General features: G+C 43.2%; 1 protein-coding gene across 4 annotated transcripts in view; it reads right to left on the bottom strand.

Moving 5' to 3' along the window:
* The window catches only part of ZNF608 (zinc finger protein 608), a gene marked incomplete at its 3' end in the record, with an annotated part of 122,009 nt that extends 108,439 nt beyond the window's left edge, over positions 1–13,570 (bottom strand). The window contains exons 1-2 of one of the 4 annotated variants that reach the window (XR_014503039.1): positions 10,850–12,266; positions 8,986–10,033 (exon numbers count right to left, since the gene is read on the bottom strand). Coding sequence is in view for 3 of the 4 variants with exons in the window: in XM_083403641.1 (XP_083259767.1) it covers positions 8,986–9,873 (888 nt within the window). Of the gene's footprint in view, positions 1–8,985; positions 10,034–10,849; positions 12,267–13,178 lie in introns of those variants that run through there. The other 3 variants (XM_083403641.1, XM_083403642.1, XM_083403640.1) reach the window with 3 other exon arrangements.
* Positions 13,571–17,057: the final 3,487 nt, after the last annotated feature.

Raw genomic sequence — 17,057 nt, 5'->3', positions numbered from 1 at the left:
GGGCATAACACACTGTGAATTTCAAATTCGGTTTCCAGAGTTTCCTCCACAATTCAATCTCAATATTATGCCCCACATCCCTAGCCCAATGGATCATAGCAGGACATTACAACATGATCAATCTTACATCTTGATTTATTCTTTTAAAAGGGAAGGAAATCTTGATCAGCTGGCTTGATCACATGCAGCATGAACAGCAAAACATGCAGATACAAAGGGAGGGCAGATGCTAGCAGAATAATTCATCTGAGATTTTCCAAAGAGGCGCCAAAGGGTTTCTCTCAACCTCCACATTCTTTCACTGCATATTTGTGTCCAACCAGGATCCTGAACAATGTCTGTGAATAGGGAATCAGGGAATTAGTCAATGGACTAATTTGTGGTGGAGCACATCCTTTGGATGCAAAAGGTCCCAACTTCAATCCATTACATCTTCAGATAGACCTGAGAAAGACTTTTGTCCGCAAATGCCTGTCAGTGTGTAGACAATACTGAGCTTGATGGTCTGACTTGGTATAACACAACTTCCCAGAAGATTTGATTCCAATTAAAAAGCTGTAAGCTGAATGAGTTCATAGTATGAGGTATGAACCGGGTGTTCCTATTTCAGCTGAGCCTTTAATCACTGGTCTCAGTCCCACATCAATGATTAAACCAAACCATGGTTAATAAACCATGGTGTAATTTGAGCGTCAGTCCCTGACTCAGTAACTTAGCCATAGTTTAGGGAAGGGTTCCCCAAACCTGGGCCTACAGTTGTTTTTACTACAATTCTCATCATCCCTGATCACTCGTCCTGCTAGCTAGGGACAATAGGAGACATAGTCCAAAAACAGCTGAAGACCCAAGTTTGGGAGAGCCTGGTTTAGGGTCATGTGTGAACCAAGCCACTGGGTAGCTAAAGACAAACTGCAATTTCTTAGCCTCAGACCTCCACCTGTAATATAATAACATTGCCCTCTATTGCAGTTATAAGGATTATTGAGATTGATAAATATGAAGTGCTTTGAACACTTAAGAAACTGCTCTATAAATGTATAACTTGCCATTCTGTATGCGCTGTCACACTGCTTAAAGAATGATATAAGACTTTTATTGCTGCTTATACGTCAGAATTTGTGCATGAGTCTGTTGGCATGGCTCATCAAGGTCCATTATTTAGCAGCTATGGCAGTGTGCTGGTCTCGCAAGCTGACTCTTTGCTGTAGCCTACATATTCTCTTTCCAGAGAAACGGATTGGTCAGAAGCAAATTCTAGTATTGAGCCCCTTTTGCCTGACACAGATATTTAGTCCATACTGAAAGCTTCGTCACCTGAATGCAGTGCACCTGTGTTTAATGGTGATGTTGAGATGCTTCACAATAGTGGTGCAATACAGTGGTACCTTAGTTCTCAAACTTAGTCCGTTCCAGAAGTCCGTTCCAAAACCAAAGTGTTCTAAAACCAAGGCGTGTTTTCCCATAGAAAGCAATGCAAAATGGATTAATCCATTCCAGACTTTTAAAAACAACCCCTAAAACAGCAATTGAACATGAATTTTACTATCTAGTGAGACCATTGATCCATAAAATGAAAGCAATCATCAATGTACTGTACTATAAAATAAATAAGACAGTACTGTAGATGATAAAAATTAAAATTATTTTTTCCTTACATGCACTGCTAATCATTGTTTGGATGAGGGGCTTTTATCCATTTCTGCAGTCACACAATCAATCAATCAGTAGCTGAACTGGGCTCCACAGAGTCACAAAAACATATCACAAAAACGAAGTCACAAACCACAGTCACAAGTCAGTCCCATAAAACGAAGAACAAGTCACAGTCAAAAAACTGAAAAAACCACAAAAACACAACAAGATAGCAAAGACAAAAGGTCCAAATATCATCTCAGTGTTGCATCAGTGCTTGGGACTGAACAGCCGACAGTCAACAAAACTGATTAACAGCAGATTCTCTGATTAACAGCAGAAACTCAATTTACAAATGGAACACACTCAACAGGAAGGCAAAGTTCCAGGGCAATGTTCACAAACCGGAACACCTACCATACCTTTCCGTCTATAAGACGCTCCCCATGTATAAGACACCCTCTATTTTGGGGGACTCAAATTTAAGAAAATGGGGGGAGATGGCACAGAGTTATTGAGCTTTTTTGCGGAGGATTGCCCAAAGTTGTTGAGCTTTGGGGGGAGTGGGGATTATCCAGGTTGTTGAGGTTTTTTTAGAGGGGATTGCCGAAAATCACTCACCCACTAGCCTACAAAAAAACACCTCTCGTCTGTCCCATCGCCAGCATAAGCTGCCAATCGCCCACCCAACTGCCGCAGCATCAGCCAATCAACACCAGCCATTGACGCTGCAACCAATAATGCGCCCAATAGCCACTGACAGCCGCGGAACCAAACAATCAAACGTCCACCCTATGGCCTATCCATGTAAAAGACGACCCTCACTTTTTAGCATAATTCTTAAAGAAAAAAACCTTGTCTTATACACGGAAAAGTACGATACTTCAGGGTTTGCAGCGTTCTATTTCCAACTTGTTCATAAACTAAGCTGTTCTAAAACCAAGGTACCACTGTATATAGAAAGGACAGAGAACCTCAGACTTCTTATTTCAGTGAAATGGCTTCTCCTGAAGGTTGCAGGTTTGATCCCTGCAAGCGACAAGGTACATATTCCTGCATTGCAGAGGGTTGGACCAGATAATCCTTAGGGGGATAGCTGTCAACTTTTCCCTTTTCTTGCGAGGAATCCTATTCAGAATAAGGGAATTTCCCTTTAAAAAGGGGAAACGTTGACAGCCATGCTTAGGGGTCCCTACCAACTCTACAATTCTATGGAAGAGACTTGACCCTCCAACAGCAGTTTCTAATGAGGAGATTACAAAGCAGGATAATAAAAATAAAAATCCATTGCTGATTCTAGCGTTAAGGGGATCCTTCAAAAATCTTTTGCTTTTCCTGTTACTAAAGTGCTTGCTTATGTTAAACAAAAATTAAAAAAAAAAGTGTAAACGTTTCAAGTGGCGTTTTAAGTCGGGAATTCTAAGCAATATTTATTATTTCAAATACAGATTCAAGAGTGGGAATTAATCTAGATTAATTTTCAACAGAGTATCAGAGTTTGAACCTATATAATATTTATGATTTCTGGGTCGTGCCACCATTGCCCATAAAGGTTTCCAGAGTCTTATCTTCATGAAATTCACGTACCCTAACCCTTAACCCCTTCAGAATACAATGTAATTTCCACACATTTGTGTGTGTGTTTTGTTTTCAATGTGGCAACAACTTGGTTCTCACCCAGTTGAGGCTTTTAGACTAGATTATAACAATCCAGCTGGCTCATCACATTTTTCAATGCAATGTTATAATGCCTCATTCCCAATTGCTAAAAACCTATTGCTTCATCTCCAACCCAGTATGTTCATTTCATTATTATTATTTTTTAAAAAGGCTCCTGTAAATATCAGAATGTAATTGTTGATATTTAAACAGTGTTCCTCTTTTTCTAACAAAAGGCTCACAAGTTTTTTGCAGGCAGAGATATATGCTGGAAGATGGGTTTGGGGGCTTAAGTGATTGTTGGAAAAAGTAGCTTTCCAATTATCACAGACCTGCCAGAAAAAGCAGAAATGCATTATGTGTTAATGATCACAACCAGGGGTCCACGCTTAACTCTTTTGTCAGAACTACAGCAGATCCTCCCCGCAGCTTCACCATTAACATGTCTGTTTCCTGTCAGCCTACTCAAGAGATAATGCCATTTATCTCAAGGCAACACAAGACCAGTCATTAGCTTCAATAACAGACCTCAAACAAAGGCAGGAAGATGTTTTTTTTTTCTCCAAGGTGCACAGTCTGCAGCCAAGAATCCTATTGCCTAACAGTTCAGAAATTTCAGCTTTTGTCTTTCAAATGATTTTCTGCACCTAATGCAACAATTTCAGTTAACTTTCTTAAAGAGTCTGTTTCCTGGAAATTTCAGTGAGCAGCTTTTATCATGTATACCATTAGGTAATTGGTAATAACCTACTAAAATTATCCTTTGGGAATGTTTTTCCCTCCTGCCCTCCCCCTGTTTCCCTTTTTTCCCTCTCTCTTGCCTCTGGGGGGCGGGGAGGGAATGGACAGAATAATTCAAGCACTTGCTAAATAATGAGATCTTTGAAAAGCTGGCCCTTGTTGGGAGCCTGTTCTCAATTCTTCAGCGTTAAACTAAAACTAAGCTTTTCTTAAAAGTATAGAGGTTTGAAATACACGTATGGGCACACATTGTCCCTGGCTTTCTTGTATTCTAGAAATCCACTGCCTTTCTACAAAGTTACAGGTGAATGTTTTAAATAATAATAAAGTGGGGGGAGGGGAATGTTAGCAAATCTCACGTTTGTTCAACTCATGTTTTTTTATATTGCAAACTGGGAACAGATGGTACATTGCGTGTTACTTCAAATCTGGTTATTGAACACCTCTGTGGTTACACAAGAGTTTTGCTTAGCACTTTAAAAATGCGTTTTCATTTATTGGGCTATATACTGCTTCTTCGCTCAAAAAAGTATTTATATACTCCTAATTAAAGCACGCAAAACAAGCTGAAGGTAAACACATCCTAAATTCCTTTCATTTCTTTTACTGGAGATTCATGAAGTTGTTGGTTTTTTTAAAAAAATATATGGTAAGATTAAGTAATGTCCTGTGTAAAATTTACATGCCCCCCCCAAGTGGTTCACAACAACCACATTCCTTTAGATGCTTCGCTTTATGCATGTCTCAGGGCCCATTGTTTCAGTGTTACTTTAACCTTGCAGAGGAATTCAATACAGAATGAATCTGGCCTGAGAGGTCACTGGGTTCATACAGAAAGCCTTCCTCAGCCAAAGGCCACCACCTCTTCACCTAGACCCCAAAAAACGTCGTCACACTACTAGACAGCGCTATAGAGCATTAAGAACCCGGAGCAGGGCTGATTATGAAGCGCCCAAGAGTTATCAATGTTTTCGACAGCTAAATCCCTTATGTAGCTTTCAAAACAGTTTGCTGTCCAGCAACAATGGACTTTGTTCCTTAATTACAACCAGTGACCTTTCTGCCCCTTGCTTCTCCCGGCAGTGAATAAATGGTCCCTAAACAGCAGCATTAGCCGGCATATTAAAACACACACATCTTCATAAACTCATAGTCTAGCATTTGCAAATCACGTTAAAGCTGCTGGTGTGCACAGAGTTTTGTTCCTGGCTGCGATGCACTTGGAGGTACCAACCCAACCAAGACGCCCAAGAACGTTGTGTTGCCCTAACCTGGGCTTTTGGGTTTGCCCCCCAAAAAAACAAATTGCAAGCAGTAAGAAAAGAGGAAACTTTGCCTACCACTTGTGATCGCCTGGAGCAGAAAACTTGTGGTTCATTGCTCTAGGAGCGAGAGAGGAGGACTTTGGAGAACTGTACATTAGCTGGTTCAGATTACACCATAGTTTAACGTTGACTGTGGTTTAATATGACGTGCGAACCAGGCCATTAAGTCAAAACATATTCTTAGGAAAAACGTGTCAAGTGTCCCAGGACGGTACAGAAAATGCGAAAAGCTGGCCACAATAATCAGCCACTAGCAACTGCGTGTTAATAGGCTAAGGGTGTGTGTTTTTATACACACACTGTACCAGTTTTGGTAAACGTGCACAATGAACAATTATTGCACACACAGCATATAAATCAAACGGGAAGTTCTTGAAGACTACTTAAAATTTTCACAGGGTAACAGCAGCAGAAATTGATAAAACCATAAAAGAAAGAGGCACTCATGCTGATTGGCAATTTCTGTAACTTCCTACAAATTTGGCAATGATGAAAGGGGCCAGATTTTAACATTCCAAGCCTGACATGAGCATTTGGCCTACCTGTCACAACTAGACACTCAAACCTTTCCCATTGTTTTACTTATTTACACATGTCGGTGGTGTGTTAACCACCCAATGGGCTGAACAAATATGTAACCTCAGACGTTTTTTAAATTCCAAGATACTCACATCTTCTACCTACACATCAAGGGAGTGGCATCTCTTAAGAGGAGAGAGGAAAACACTCACTGGATTCAGTTGGGCGTGATTTTGTGTGACTTTCTGCAGTATAGAAACAGAAGAAGCAAACCCCCCAAATAGACTCTTTAAGCAAAACGTTAAAATTAAATAGCAATTGTGCCTCTTGGGAATCTGCTCTCGGCTTTCCATGTTGTGGCTGTTGCTTTTTAGAGAGCTAAGCGCTGTCGCAGACGAGAAGACAAAGGTTTTGAATATTCAGTTATTAATAAATTTGAGAACCTATTTAAAGGGTGATGCCAGTTTAAGTGTGGAAATGGATTCAGCCACCCACTGCTGGAAAATCCATGCCAAGTCCAGGAGGGATGCTATTTGTGTGCTGGTCACGTATCTACTACATCTTTGGACAGAGGAAAGATTCGATTTTAATTTCCCAAATATATCTTCTTCTTTTTCCTCGGCAAGGGCTATGCTTGGTTATCTTTTTTAAAAAAGAGAGAGAGAGAGAAAGGGGAGGAGAAGGAAACAGCACCACAAAGTGCCACATCCTTTTGCAGCAAGGTTTCACATTCAGACACATAATATTTGATTGAAAGGAATTTCTCCCCGAAGTAAAAACCTGAAGGATGCTTTTAGACAGTAAGCCAACACACCAGTGTGGCAGACAATGGGGCAGCACTGCAGGGCTCTAACAAGTGAAGTCATTAAAGTCAGTTTGAGCCAACAGCAGTGGGTGTTACTGGTAATTCAAACTCCACCGATTCTATAAAGGCATGTGCTGAAATAAGAAGTGCTCCTTTGGCAAAAGGAGAGAGAGAGGGGGGGGAAAACAGCTCCTCCAGACAGGTTTGTTCCTAGTTTACACATTACCTCATTTACATTACACTGGCTGAAATGTACTTTGCTTGTATATGAATTCATTCCTCATATAATTTCCTGTGTGACTGGAATGAAAAGGAACACACACACAAGGGGGGGGTGGGAAGGAGGGAGGGAGGGAGGGAGAAAACCACACCACTGTCTAATCTCTTGTTGCCATGACAGCAGCCTTTGAGATACTGAAATGTTCAGATTGCCAGCTAAACAAAATTGTTGAATGTGAACATTTGGCTGAAAGATTAAAAGGCTAAGGAGGTTAGCAAAGGGCAGCACCTCCCACATTCCAGCCATCCACTGAATCCAATCAAATGGCTCTGACTCCTTAACCACAAGCATTGTGAAGACTGGATTAGGGCAATTTATCTAGATAGTTAAAGCAGATTAGAGAACTGCAATTTGAAGGCTATTGGCAACAAAAGCAAGTGCCTACTGTACTGAGTTAATAAAAAAACACACACACAACAACACTGGAGCCTGAGATTTTAGGGCAGCTTTCAGAGCACAGCAGAAGCATTTCACTAAGCCAGAACACAGACTGCACTTTATACTTTAGGAAGTCAACCAATCTGGGTCTCTCTCTCCCCCCAAACTCCCCACACATCTGCAGCTAGGAAAGAATTACACAGAGACCATTCAGAGCCATGTTTGCAAGCGAAGGAGGAGGACACAACCAGAACTCAACACTCTAAATGAGAGAAAGAAGGCTGTGCAGATTACGTAGCAGGCAAATGGGATCTTGTCCAAGCTGTAATTTGCAAAAAAAAAAATCAAACAGGCATTTGCTACAGCGAGATCATTTTGAGCCATGTCTTAGGGATGCGGGGGGAATTAACAAGCACAGGATTCTCTAGAGAATTATGCGCCGCACAAGAGTCACAGACCTGGCCCAACACAGCCAGTGCTCCTGAACACCTGTACACAACTTTTGTGCACTCAACGCAGAAAGTTCTCCAGCTCTGAAACTTGAAATGGGAATAATGTCTGAATGATTGCGTGCAATCATGTCGCCAGCTATTACCCAGCAGGGCTCTTTCTGGAGTGGGGGAAAGGGTTGGGGGGTTGGGGAGGGGTTGTCTTTGTTTAAGCAACCTGTAGAATTAATTTGACTCTTAATTATAAGCCAACAATAGCTCCCTAGATAACAAAGGAACCTTCTGTCCTCTGGATGCAGAACAATCCTTGCTTACACCAAACGCTGCCCCAGTGAGCAATAACAATAGCCCAGAGAAGCCAGTCCCCTCCACCTCCCTTCACAATGCAAAGCCATTTATCCTTCGCAGAGAACATCCTTCAGACTTCAGTGGGGAGGGAGAAAAACACACACACATTTTTCAACGACTCAACAAACAGGCAGCTCACATGAAGGAACTCCTTGAGAATGCAGATAAGAGAAGGAGGCTGCTAGGCAGAGGACAACATGTTTTCCTATATTTGGAAAAGAGGGTTTTGCACACACAGATCTGGGTACAGCGCGGACCCCCTCCCCCACTGCCCTCCTTCCAAACAGGTTATCCGCACACTGCATGCCTGCTGACAAAGCACTCCTCATGGCAGTTTCTGAATTATGTAGGGCTTCCTGGTTTTGGTAGGAGCAGCAGTGACTCTCCACCTTATTATTCCACCTCCCCAAAAAACAAAAATACAACAACACTTTGGGATTATCCTTCAAACCCATGGCATTAGAAGATTCCAATATCTGCTCTGCAACCTTTGTTGCTGTTGTGGGGGTAGGAATTTCTCGACACCTGAGCAGAAGGGACACCACCACTTTTTCCCTCTTTGAGTGTAAGCAATGAAAAACACACAACAGATATGCAATTTCAAACAAACGCCGAAGCCAAAACAAATTAAGAACCACAATGCATTGGTATTTCCCCCAGAAACAACAACAACAACAAAAATACCCAAACAAACCGCAAACAGGTAAGATTTACTCCAGGGTGCCAAGATGAGGCAGGGGAAAACCAAGAAGGGGAGTTTGAAATGTTATATGCAAACAGAAGCTGGGCAAGAGTTGTGGGAAGTTTCATCAAACAACAAGGAAGGGGCGGGGAAGCACATGGTCTTACCTTTTCTGTTTTCAGCTTCTTGATTCTCCTGTGGCTTTCCTCCTCCTCCTCTTCTTTCTTTACCAAGAGAGAGTTCCCCATTAACCCTGAATCTGGGGCGCTTTTGCTCACATCCCCCACGGCGGAGGCGGCGCAGTTGAAAGGGCTGTTGCTCCCAACGCCACCTCCTTTGGTCCCAAAGCCATACAAGTGCCCAGGGGGAGGTTGGCTCCCGTTGTTGTTGTTGTTGTTGTGTCCCTGCTGCAGGTCAAGCTGCTTGTCCTTCCTGGATTTCCCTCCATCCTTATCCCGCTTGGAGCCTCTGCTGCCCTGGGCTTTACCTGCCTTCTCCTCTTTATTATTTTTCCCACAGGAAGCAATAGCGCTGCTGCTGCTGCTGCCGTTGTTGTTGCTGCTGGTGGTGGTGTTGTTATTGCCATTTGAGTTGGCGCTCACACTTTGACCCAGCGCTGAATTCATGCCAGCCGCCTCGCCTGAGCGCCCTTGGGCTTCCTGCCTCTTGCCAGCGCTGCTGATTTCAGGAATCCCATACAAGGCAGAAGAAGGCAGAGATTTACTAGCATCCTTCGAAGTTTTACTCCTTTTCACTTTTGATTTGCTCGTTTCTTTGTGTGAAGAATTCCCCTGCGGGGCGGGGGGCTGGACGGAAGCAAATTTTAGGCCATCAGCTAAGGCGGAGGTAGCGTTCACCCCACTGGGAGCGAGACCCCCACAATCCTTGGAACTCGAGGAATTATTCATCTCAAATTTCTGTCTGTCCTTCTCCAAATCAGCATCCAAATCGATGATTAAATTCCCAACCCCAATTTCCCAGTCATCACCACTGTCATAAGCGTCAACCGTGTTTGGATCCACACCTTTGCCAGCAGCGGAAGTGTTCAATGACATCCTGAATATGAGACCTCTGGAGTAAAAATCAGACGAACTTTCCTTTGGAGATGAGGGGACATTCGTTTATCTCCGTGGGCCTTTTTAAAATGTAATTCTTCTCGCCTTCCTTCCCCAGGTATATTTGGGTAGATACCCTGAAGTCCAGGTCCACCTTTTCCTGCGAGGAAGGGGAAAAGTCGAATATTTCTTGGCTGGGTGTTACCAGAATATAATAAAATTAAAAATATAGAGGCAAGGGAGACAGAAAAGACACTCCATATATTAATTTTAAAGAGGTCTGATAAACTGAAGCCTTTGATAATGAGCATCTTCCCTAGAGTTGCATCCCATCATCCAAGATCAATCTTTAAAACGGCATGTGCCAAAAACAAAAAACCACAGCAAAAAACAAAACAAAACCCTTTTAAGTTGACAGATTTAAATCCACACAAAAAAACACACCAAGCAGTGAATGTGATTCTGGATCACTTAGGCACAAAGAGAGAGAGAGCAGTTTCCCTCCCAAAATGCATTCCAAAAATTTTGTTATTTTAAACCAGCCCCCTTCAAGTTTTGTGACTTTTCTCTAGATTAGATTATCTTGTTTCTGTGAGGGAGGCGGGGACGGAGGAGGTTACTGACACACACAAAAAGAGCCAATGAAAGTGCATATTCATTTTAGCCTTTTTTTTGTTTACCTGAGGGAAGGTGAATGCACCATTTCTGTTTAAAATGCACAGAAGATAACATTTCTAAAAGTGGTCCTAATGTCGTCTTAGGTCACCCACGGCTCCATCTGTTAAATATAGTATTACTGACTGTACAGGAAACTGATTAAGACATACACTTTAAATGATCTACTTCCAAGGCGGCCTCTAACCGCAAATGAGTGTGTGTTTGACACAGCTCGGCTAAAATTATTTTCAAAGGAATCTGCCCATTTCCAATGGCTGAGTGTCCAAATATTTACATACATATTACGTACATTGCTTACCTTTAATCCTTTATCATTTTTTTTTATTAAAAAAAAAATTAAGCCAGCAAATCAAAATTCTCTCCTCACTGGTCTCAGCAAAAAAGTCAGCTCCCCCATTTCATTTTGCTTTAAAAAAAGCGAGTGATCACGTAGAAGAAAGCAAAGTAACATTTCTGCCAGAGTAATCGTCGAGGAACATATTTCCACTTTGGCAACGAGGGGGAAAACAGAGGTCCCCCCCCCCCCCGCACACACACACACACAAAACTACCACCACCTTTTCTTTGGAGATTTGGTGTTTTTTTCCCTCCTTTAAAATATTTGGTTGCTCACAACTTCACAGGCTTGCAAGGTAGCATTTCACATTCACAACATCAGAAGCCCTCAAGCACCCCCCTAAAAAAAAGGAAAAAGAAAAATCCTTTTCTCCCCTCCTTTGCTCGAGCAAAGCACCAAGATGATGCGATTGTAGCAAAAAAGAAAGAAAATTAAAAAGGTTGCAAAATTGTTTTCCTCGAACTTCACATCCCGTCTTCAGTTCCAGATTCTGCAGCCATCCTGATCAGTAAGTAATGATCCCATGAAAGAAACCTACAGGCGTCCGGGTTGTTACAAGGCAGAATGTGCTAACATCGGGGAAAATTAGTGAAAGAGAGGGAGGGGGGCAAAGAGAGGACTGAAAATCTGGGCTGGATTCCGCCTGTTAGTCGGGAAGTGGCATTTCCCCCCCCCCTCTCCCGTCCTGACAGATCTGACTTCTTGAACTAACTTGAGGGGGAAAGAGGGAGGGAGAAAGAGAGAGAGATAGAAGGAAGGGGGGAGGGAAAGAGAGGAAAAGGGAGGGAATAAAAGCAGAGCCTGATAAACCAGTTATCAGAAGATTTGGTGGGAGTGCGGATGCAAAGGGAGCCTTTGCAAAAAAAGAAAGAAGTGAGCAAAATATTCCCACCATTTAAAGTTTAAAGGGGGTGGGGAATCGGATTGCAATTGCTTTTCAGGGTTTGGGTGTTTGCAGGCGTGAGTAAGTCATGTGGTGGGTAATTCAGTAATTAAGAGTCCAGAGATATAAAAATGGGCGACCTTGTTTTCAGGACAGAGGGGTGTTTTTTTCCCCCCTCTCTCTCTCTCTTTTTCAGAATCGTTCCAGCAAACCCTGGTTCATCGTTTTCATTTATTCCCCTCCTCCTCCTCCTCCTCGCCTTGGCTGGGTATTTTTTAATTAGCTGGCGCTTGGAAAGCTAAAAGCTGTAATGAATTGCGGAGAGATTGGAAAAGCGGAGCGTTGCATGTATGTTCGAGGAGGGGGAAGGGTGGAAAAAAAAGAGAGAGAGAGGCAGGCGAGAAAGAAAGAAGGAAGGAAGGAACGCAGCAGGCAAGAAGGAGGAGGAGGGCGCGGGAGAGCGGGGGATGGGCGAGGGAGAAGGAGCCACCAACCACCTAAAAGGAGCGATTTTGTTACAGTTCAAGCTTTTCACATCACGTGAGGATCAAGGGCTCAATTGGTCGTCGTGAGAACAAAAAAAAAAGGGGGGGTTGACAACCGTATCAAGAAAATACTGATCTGGTCTTTAAAAAGGAAAGAAATGCGGTGGGGGGTTTGGAAATAAGGTCGATTTTTCTCTCCCTTTCCCTCGAGGGCTGGCACAGCTTGCATGTACGAAGCCCAAAAATACTGCAAGGATGGGGAGGGTCCTTTGCAAGGCGATCTATTTTTATTTCATTGTAATAAAATGCCAGCGCAACGAACCACTTCGCGGATCTCTATCGGGCCATGGCAGTTTTGGGGGTTGCGTTTTTATTTATTTGCTTTTTTACACGGGAGGAGGTGGGAAGAAGAGGCTGTTTTTTGACTGGCTCACTGCGCCAAAAGCACACGGGCTGCCCCGCTTTTAAGCATTGCAAACATTTGTTCCAATGTGACAGAAGGACATTCCCCCCCCCTCCAAAAAGAAGAGAGCTTGTTGTGTATTTTAACACAAGCTCTTCCCGGTCTTCTTTTTTTTGGAGGGGGGAAGGTATGAATAACAGGCAAGGTCCATAATTATGTCAATTTTTATTCTCCCTATTTGGTCAGTAACACCCACCCCCTCCAAGAAAAAAGGTAATATATTTAACGCGCCCCCTCCCTTCCAGTGCGTTAAGGATGATTTGTGCGACGCTTTCAGCCCTCCTAAATATTCCTCACCGTGATCGTGGGTTTTTATTTCTAAGCCCGAATACACCAGCTTGCACACATTTCTTAACACTCACTCCCCTTTCATATGAAGATATATAAATATATATCAGTATATGTTTATATATATCCCCTCTAAAGTGCTATCGAGAGACACCACGCAGCCGTACTTACGGTCTGTATTGAATCGAGTTGACCTTTTCCTTCTACAACTGCATTGAGTGTGTTTTGGTTGCAGCCGATTTTTATGTTGGGAGGAAAAAAACATTTAAAAAAAAGAAGAGAGAGGCTAGATTTCTTCAACAAGATTTATGGGTTTTTGGTTTTTTTGTTGTTGTGTTTGTTGGAAGAAAACAGCACCAGATGTCATGGACCTTTAAAATAAAAAGAGGATTTTTTTTTTTTGAAAATTAAAAAAATAAAATAAAAATCCCTGCAAAACACACAGCCTCTCGCCATGCACACATGAGAGAGCGCACTGCACAAACCAGCTCAGCTGCGAGCAGCGAGCAGCAGAAATCAGAACTGCAGAGAAAGCAGAGAGTGTGAAGCAAGCATAGACTCCGTACCTGAAAAGGGACTTTTCTTTGTTCCCAATGCCCTTTCCCATCCGTCCAATCAGAGGCCAGCTTTTATGAAACCGGGCTCTCTGATTGGACAGCTGCTCCTCTCGGCTGCCGGAGGGGGGGGTGAGAAATGCACGCGCGCGCTCACACACACACACATAGAAAAAGCCTTGTATTTTGCAATCGCCCGGCTGCGCTGGGGGCTCCACTAGGCAGCCTCCTGCTACAGCAAGATACAAATCATGTTTCCCATTTCAATTACGGCATTAGCCTATACATTTTATTTAAATTAAAGGAGCAGCAAAGCGGGTGAGGAGAAGCGGAAGCCGTGTCTCCTGCAGGGAAGCGAGAGGGAGACTCCTCCACTCATTTGTGTGTGTATGTGTGTTGTTGCTGCTGCTGCTGCTGTTTGCAAAACCACAACTAATGGCTTCCCTATGTGATTTTTTTTTCCAAGGAGCCATTGAAAATCTCGTCTCGTTTCTCCGAATGGCCCCTCGCTGAATCTTTGCAACAAGACGGCGCTGCCTGCGGATCTCCTTTTAATAATAATAATAATAAATAATAATAATACAGATGAGAAAGGCTTTTGAGCGACGCTTGCAAAAAGGAGAACAGAGACCCTTTCCCCTTCCCCCACCCGCATTCAGCCCAATCGCCCTTTCTCAGCCTCCCTCCACCCCCCATATTTTATATTCTGCTCATTTTTACAATATGACTTAAGTAGGACAGTTCGATATTTATTGCGCAAAGGAGTTGTAACCCTTTTGTTTCCAGCTAGCTGATTTACTGCCGCGAGCACTGAACTGGAATAGCAAAAAAAAAAAAAAAAAAAGCACTTAAGGACCACGTGAACATATCAGTGAGAATACAATTATTTTCCAGCTACCCCGCCCCCGCCGCCCATCACTCCGCTTAACCTCCTTCCAGCGACTGCAGCTCATCAACAATTGCATTTTGCTTTGGATTGAGAGCCAACCACGGATGCATTGAAACAGCAGCGCCTTCCAATATCAGGAAACTAGAAAGAGACTGCATTTGCAGAGCCCTTCCCCCATTCTCGTTGTACAGAATGCCTTCTTTTGCTGCAGCAGCCTAAAGGACTGCTGGCTTGAGCAGAGCTGGGGGAAAAGCCATGCCATAATTAAAATGCCTGATTATTGGGAGGTAGTTTTGTGGCCATTCATTAGAAACCATTAAGCATATACATGCGAGTTAATACTAATCATTGTTTCATCAGGCTCGCTGCAAAGGTTTTGTTTTGGATTTTCCCCCGCTCTTAACATCTAACCGGTGGGAACCAAGATTGGAATATTTGAGCAGATAATAAGACAATTTTATCCAAAAGTTAAAGCATGAAATTTGCAATGTACTGCTCAAAATGATAAATGGATTGAGCCCTGCTGCTGCATTAAGTGTTTCCATCGGGACATCAGAAGGGCGCTCAGTGTAAAAATTTGTGGATGAGTAAATGTTAGATGAGCCTCATTCTGAAAAGAAAACATTTGCCTGACTAAAGATTGCTTTTGACTAAGGCTACTGCCTTGAGTTAGTTTGCATGCTCATAAATCCTATTGACTTCAAAAAGGCTTATAAGTGTGCAGAACATGGGCATTTAGTATTACTGACCACATTCGCTTATCCAAACCTTACATTTCCCCCCTTTCCATTCAAAAGCTTAATCAAGCTTAATCTGCCACAAACATATTGTTGCATTATCCCTTGTGGTTAAAACAATAGCTGGGACACTTCTGCACTATTGTTAGAATCTTGTTAAAAACTAATTTGATTTTTTTTTTGTGATCAGTCCTTGCTCATGAATATTTCTCAGTCAACTGTTGGTTTAAAATGTGCTGATTACAACCCATGCCATGTCTGCCAATTAAGGACAGTCATTTACCAATACAGTGGTACCTCGGGTTATATACGCTTCAGGTTACAGACTCTGCTAACCCAGAAATAGTACCTCGGGTTAAGAACTTTGCTTCAGGATAAGAACAGAAATCGCAGTGCGGCAGCCGTGGGAGGCTCCATTAGCTAAAGTGGTGCTTCAGGTTAAGAACAGTTTCAGGTTAAGAACGGACCTCCGGAACAAATTAAGTACATAACCAGAGGTACCACTGTACATGCCTTTATTTTAAAGTCATTTTTCTCTGGTCAAGAAACACAGTGACTCAAGATTGGCTTTGCAAATAAGCTTTAGCTTTTATGCACATTTTTATTTAGCTTGGCCTGTTCTGTGCCTGAGGAGTATAAAGCTTTTGGCCCAAGTTCAAGTGCAATTTTGCATACTGTAACCTTATATGAGTGGGGAAGCAAATGTGACACTCAGGGCCTAGGGCAGGGGTCAGCAACCTAAGGCCTGTGGACCAGAACCGGTCCACGGAGGCCGTTTAACCGGCCCACCAGCCACCCCAGAACCAAGCCGCCCGTGTGGCAAGGCCCCACATGCTGCGCTAAACCAGTAAAGCATGGCGAGGGGACTCTCTTCCGCGGCTCTGGAAATCGTTTCTGCACATGCCCAGATGTCAGAAATCACGCCTGAGCATGTCCGCGGTGCTGAAAATTGCTTCTGCCCATGCCCAGATGCCAAAAATTGTTTCTGCGCAGGCGTGATTTTCGGCATCTGGGCATACGCAGAAGCGATTTCTGGCGCTGCAGACATGCGCAGACGCGATTTCCGGCATTGCACTGCACCAGTCCGGCCCATGGAGGATCTCCGCGGGAGTGATCTGGCCTGTTATGTATTGAAGTTCTCACCCTGGCCACCAGGAGTATTGTGTATATAGTTTTCACTCAGGTCCACATCAGTTACTTTAGGCGGGAAACCCTGGGTTGTTGTTGCTACAATGTTGACAGCCGGCTGCCTATAAAAGCAGGCTAGCTGAGCTGTTTGCTGTTCAGTTCTGTTCCAGCTTACAAATAAAGAGCTGCGTCGTCTGCTATGTCTACCCACTATTTAACACGGCCCATGTCCAGTAAGCCTTGCTGACCCCTGGCCTAGGGACTCTCTCCAAGCTATCCACCCGCCTCAGCTCCAGTCTCCTTGAGTATTTTTGCCCAGCTGAAATGTGTGCTTGAACTCCGATGATGCCTTTTGCTTGCCTGGGTGAAAGAAAGTATGTGTGTGAACAGAGAACGCATCTAGGTCTAATGTGACATTTCTCCGATGACAATAGGGACAATAGGGACGTTCTATTCTATATCAAGAAGCTTCTCCTGCCTTTGATCTTGCTGCAAACATAGATGTCATGGGCACATCTACATCAGTCACCTTGAACCCGGTGCAACCTCTCCGCTGAACCTACCTCACAGGATTGTTGTAAAGAAAAAATGTGTGAAGGAAGGGATCATGTGCAACATCTCCCACAGATAAATGGAATGGAATAAAAATTTAGTGGTAGGCTGCCTTAAGTCTCTGTCAATGAAAAAGGTGGGATATAGCAATAACAATAATAATAATGGATACTGTGAGAATGATCAGGAA

Source organism: Podarcis tiliguerta, assembly GCF_965153285.1.
Source record: "Podarcis tiliguerta genome assembly, chromosome: 11".
NCBI classification, from domain to species: domain Eukaryota; kingdom Metazoa; phylum Chordata; class Lepidosauria; order Squamata; family Lacertidae; genus Podarcis; species Podarcis tiliguerta.
The sequence above is the reverse complement of the archived record's forward strand: the minus strand, read 5'-3'. Positions and strand labels throughout refer to the sequence as shown.